The sequence below is a fragment of the Hipposideros armiger genome, unplaced genomic scaffold, assembly GCF_001890085.2.
Source record: "Hipposideros armiger isolate ML-2016 unplaced genomic scaffold, ASM189008v1 scaffold_173, whole genome shotgun sequence".
Lineage (NCBI taxonomy): Eukaryota > Metazoa > Chordata > Mammalia > Chiroptera > Hipposideridae > Hipposideros > Hipposideros armiger.
The window spans coordinates 2,728,446-2,733,979 of record NW_017731523.1 but is presented as its reverse complement, the minus strand read 5'-3'; the positions used below and the strand labels follow the sequence as shown (position 1 = coordinate 2,733,979).

Genomic DNA, 5,534 nt, shown 5'->3' with positions numbered 1-5,534 from the left:
AACTTGGGCCAGTGAAGCAATGTCCTCCACAACTAGACTGAAGAACAAAACAACAGCAACTTGTCTGTTCCCCTTCCCCCAATTCCCCAGCATTGTTCCCATCCCCCTAATTCCCCAATAAAAATCTTAAAAAACAAAAGAATCCGAGCTCCTAAGGAGAAACGAGTTATAGATCTAATGAACAGACCCACGCCTGATGCTGTTTATGTCTACCTCATTTGCTTGAAGCATGAGGCATGTGGTCCAGGGTTCATTAGGTATGTCCTAACTGCCTGTCATCTGAGAAGAACTCATTAGGAATTCTATATGGGCTCAAACTGAGACTCAGCAGGTAATGAGAGCACTCTACAGTTTCTAAATCAAAGTCCTACCCACTGGATGACTTAAGGTGTCACTTTGTTCATTAAAGTGATCAGAATTGTAAGGATCCACTAGAAACACTCTAGCTAAGCAACTGCCTGCTTTTAAACTAGGTTCTTGATTACAAACATACAATTAGCTCAAAAACTGTTTCCAGAATTCATCAAGAATTGGATTAATCATGGGGAATGGCCCAGCGAGTGGGCCTGGGAACAGCCTGAGGACCTCAAATAAAGGCTCCTCTCCCAGGGGTGGGAGAAGCCAGGATAAAAGATCCTGCTCCTAACTCAGGGCCAGGGTAGGTGGCGTTGCAGTGGGCTCTTCCCTATCAACGTTTTATTACTTTTAAAACTATGTATCATTTTAGACAAAATTAGCTATTGTTAGCTAGAAAGCATACCTAAGCTTTTATATAAAACATTTTATATAAAAATGACAGTAGAGCTCGATTTACTGTAATGGTGAAGACTATTAGATAAATAGGAACGTTCTACTGAAAACAGAGCTGTGGACTTTCTGATCACCCCAATATTGGGTTCAGTGATCTTGTGGTAAGGAGCTGTTGTGGTAAGTGTTAAGTTTTTTGGCTTTGCTGGCATAATTGCCCACCTTGTACAATTGCTGTAAGTTCTACGAGGGGAGAGACGGTAGCTGTCTTGCTACCATTATGTTATTAGCATCAAGTCCAGTGTCTGTCACATAGACCAGGCTTCACAAATAGTTGCTGAAGGAAAGGGAGGAGGAAGGGGTCTAATCCTAAAACCCTTAACACCATCTAGACTGGTCAGAAGTGGGCAGATAGGCCATGGTCTAGCCCGGAGCTCATGAAAGACAGAGGAGGAGGTTAGCCTGCAAGCATGTATTTACCTGGGGCTGAGTCATTTGTCCTTCTGTCTCCATGTGTAGCTTTGAGATCTGTGACTAACATCTTTTATTCAGAATGGGCCACTTATTTCATCTGCCCGAACAATTCCTTTTATTCTTACTTCCTTGTAACCACCAATTCTGCCTCCCTGCCCCCTCATCCCAGGCCTGTAAGGGGTTTGCTCCCACCCCCCCTTACACCTGTCACTGTTCCCAGAGACAGGGCCAGGGATGATGCGTTACCTGTTCATTAAGCTGTATGACCTGTGTTTCCAAATCTTTATCAGATTTTGATGCTGAGCCACTGGACGAAGCCCTTTTGGCTGATGAGGGACGAGAAGGTGTGGAACCTGGTTTAGATGCTGGACTTGATTTAGCTGCACCTGAAAGTAACCAGAATAAATGATAAATATTGGCAACATTAAAAATACTTTTTTGACATATAGCAAATGTATGATAATAAAAGGGATTTGCAAAAATGTATAAGAGATGGGCCGGCCGAGTGGCGTGATGGTTAAGAACTGGCTTGGGATGCCAGAGGGCCCTGGTTCGGATCCCACATATGAGGGCCAGTGACACTGCCCTCCACAGCTAAGATGCTGAACTACAGCTCAGCCTGGAGCTGGGCTGCTCGTGAGTTGCCAGTGACGGCGTAGGCTGCAGCCCCTGTGGCAATGGGTTGCCATGGGCTACCGTGTGTGGCCGGCAGCCAGCGTGAGCGGCCAGCAGCCAGCGTGAGCGGCCAGCAGCCAGCGTGAGAAAAAAAAAAAAAAGAAAGAAAAAAAAATGTATAAGAGATACTGCCGGAGATCTCTTCCCATAACAGAAGTGGCACAAATACACACAGAAAGAGTGAACACAATAAAATGATAATGTCATCTTGGGCAATTTATTTAACCTTTCTGAGCACTGCTTTTTTTTTCTCTTCAAGTAACATGTGATTAATGCAGATGTCCTTTCTCCCTCCAGAGAGGTAAGAGTAACAGGTACAAAGGGATTTTAAGTTTTTTTTTTAAGAGAAAAGGTTCTTAGATAAGCTCAAAGCATCACCATAGTTGAGTTTCTAACAAAAAAGACCTTATAATAGATTAATACTTTAGAAGAAATATCAATACAAATGTATGTTTTTTCTCTTTTAATATATTGCCTGGCTTTAGCTACTGAAAGAGCCTGAGAACAATGACCTCTCCATAGCAGTGAACACTCCTGGTGCCCAAGTCCTGGTTTCTAAGTTTTATTCTGCAATAGAAGTGCTACTAGAAAAATGGCTATTGCAGGGGTTGGGGCAGAGAGAGCACAAGGTGAGCCTGGAACACCTTGTTATGTTCAAGGATTAGTGTAAAAGGATACAGGGGCCAGCGTGAGGGGGCTCCCAAATAGCCACACTTGGGACAGTTCGAACACCAAAAAGAATAAAGGCTGTAAGGATTACAATGCATTGATTAAATAAAAGTCTAGTCCACATTATTGAGGGGAAGGAAAAGAGAGGTATAAAAGTCTTTACAGAACACTGACAGTAGAAGAAATGTTAGAACCAGAAAAAAAAATCACCATTTTGCAACACCCATGACTGATTCAGGAAAGGCTCATTGATGGACTCTAAAACATTAAGTGAGAAGTTTTTGGGGAACAAGAAATTCACATGTCAAGGTTATTAGCCTATAAATTACTGATTACACAGGGAAAAGATACACCATTACAATGGGGAAGTCTGGGGATCAGCACCTTAACCAAGTGATTCAACAGTATCATTAATCATGATAAATATTGGAAAAAAAAAAAGACCAGTGATTTCAGGTAAGACCTCACTTACCTGGAGCTTAGCTCATGAGAGGCGATCGCACTATCTAGAACGTGGCACAGACATAGGCAATGGCCTCAGCAGCCAAAACAGAAGGATCACAATCTAGGCCAGGGGTTGGCAAACTTTTGAGATGGAAGAGCTGCCAGGGGTCAGCAAACTGCGGCTCGTGAGCCACATGCAGCTCTTTGGGTACGTAAATGTGGTTTTGAAGTAAAATTGAAAATGAAAATAAAACTATCATAGTTTCATCTATAAAAATTTTAAAGAATATTAGTCACATAATGATTATGTAAAAATATATTTATGGCTCTCGAATAATTTTTAAATTGTTGTGAGAGACAGGATTGGCTCTTCCAGGGGTCAGCAAACTTTTGAGATGGAACGTACCCAAAGAGCCGCATGTGGCTTGCGAGCTGCAGTTTGCCGACCCCTGGTCTAGGCAGTGAAGTTTGTGTATTTCATGAATTAAGCAATTCAGGGTCATTACGGGGGCCCACCCAGTCCCTGAACATAGTTCTGACGAGGCGGCAGCTCAGTCTGGTGTAGGTGCTTGTCCAGTGTGTTCCCATTGGCCCAAATCTCCAACACGATCCCCCATACTCTATTCCTTTAGAAGGAAGGCTCTTGGAGAGCAAGGAACATGTTCTATTGAACTTTGCAACACCAGTGTTTAGCACAATGCTCGGCTGAAGATATATTTGTTGAAAGAACAAATCTTTAAATACGTGAACAAGCAAATAAAACCTGGTTAGAGGGTTTACAGTTTTACAGTTTATTTCCAACTTTACAGTTTATCAGTACCAACAGATGACAAAGAGGCAGGGGTTATAAAGGCTAAGTGTGCTGACAGCTGTGACAAGCTTCAAACACTCTCCTAATTACAAAGTAGCAAACAGGATGACTACAAAATTTAGGTTTGTATGTTTTCAGGTGCCTGGAGTCATCAGTTATAAGGGCAAAGTCATACACACCCTCAAGAAGCACTGACAGCATACTCATAAAAAAAAAAAGAAAAGAAAGAGAAATGCCTAACATATTTTAAAACGAGAACAATGAAATCGGGACTGACTTAAAATAGTTCGAGTATGCAAAGGGTAGTCTTCAGTGACCTGGAAATCTCACGTACGCAGGAGAACGTCCCAAGAATTCTAGAAACTGATGTTCTGCTTTATTTGTGATTGACATACAAGGGTGAGACTCCTGCATCTCTGTAGAAACCCATACAAAACACTCCTGGAACACTATGTCCATGTCCCATTGGCCAGGTTCTCTAATTAAAGGACAAGCCAACAGGGGAAGAAAACAGTCCGGAGAACAGCAGGAGGGGCAGAATGAGGATACGCTGACCTGGCAAAAAAGCCTTCTCCAAGGGCAGCCACCAGCCAGCCGAGCTGGGGAAGCAGCTTTTGAAAAACCAAGTTACTTCAGATCTTTTTATAAGCAATACGTCATACTTTAATACAAAGAAAGTCTAACAGAGAGCAGATCAAAGACTGCCTATGACCAATGTCTTATTTACTAAAGACATATAATACTAACGTGCTTACCATGAGCTCTGTAGTAGAGATCCCTGCTCTCCAGGAGCTCATGGTCTTGTGGGAGTGACCGTCCTCTAAGAATCCTCAGGCATGGCCACGTTCAACATTCTCAGTGTTCCATAGAGCATGATTTGGGCTGTATTCCCTCTGCCTAAAACACTCCTCCTGCCCTCCTTTGAGTAACTAAGTCTGGCATCCTTCAGGTCTCAGCTTAGATGTTACAGCTCTGGGAGGCCAGAGCATACATAGCAGCTACCAGCTGCAATGGTATAGAGTACTCCCCGCTTATCTGCGGCTTTGCTTGCTGCAGTTCCAACCCATGGCCAACCGCTGTCCAAAATAGTGAATGGAAAATTCCAGAGATAAACAATTCATAAGTTTGAAAGTGCACGCTGACTGGGCAGCACAATGAAATCTTGCGCCATCCACTCTGTCCCACCTGGGATGTGTTTCATCCCTTTGTCCAACGTACACACTGTATGTGCTACCAGCCCGATAGTCACTGACTAGCTGCCTCAGTTATCTGATTGACTGTTGCAGTGTCGCAGTGCTTGTGTTCAACTAACCCTTATTTTACTTAATGCCACATTCACATAACTTTTATTACAGTACATTGTTAGAATTGTTCTATTTTATTATTGTTGTTGTTAATCCCTTACTGTGCCTAATTTACAAATTAAACCTTATCATAGGTATGTATGTATGTGTAAGAAAAAAAGCATAGTACATACAGTGTTTGCTACTATCCACGGTTTTGGGCATCCACTGGGGGTCTTGGAAGTATCCCCTGTGGATTTAAGGGACTACTGTAGTTATTTATTTAATGCCTACTTCTCCCATTAGACAACCTCCAGGAGGTAGGAGTTGCATCTGTTTTGTTTACCACTTTATGTTCCCACACAAATCACAGTCCTTGACCCAAAGGATACATTCAAAATTTTTATCATTCATTAAACAACTCCTAGGAG

The 5,534-nt window shown here is 42.6% G+C and overlaps 1 protein-coding gene across 1 annotated transcript in view; it reads right to left on the bottom strand.

Moving 5' to 3' along the window:
- Positions 1-5,534, bottom strand: part of MAPRE2 (microtubule associated protein RP/EB family member 2) — a 102,512-nt gene that overhangs the window by 8,966 nt on the left and 88,012 nt on the right. Inside the window, exon 5 of the mRNA XM_019652067.1 lies at positions 1,468-1,607. Coding sequence (XP_019507612.1) covers positions 1,468-1,607 — 140 coding nt within the window. The remainder of the gene's footprint in view (positions 1-1,467; positions 1,608-5,534) is intronic.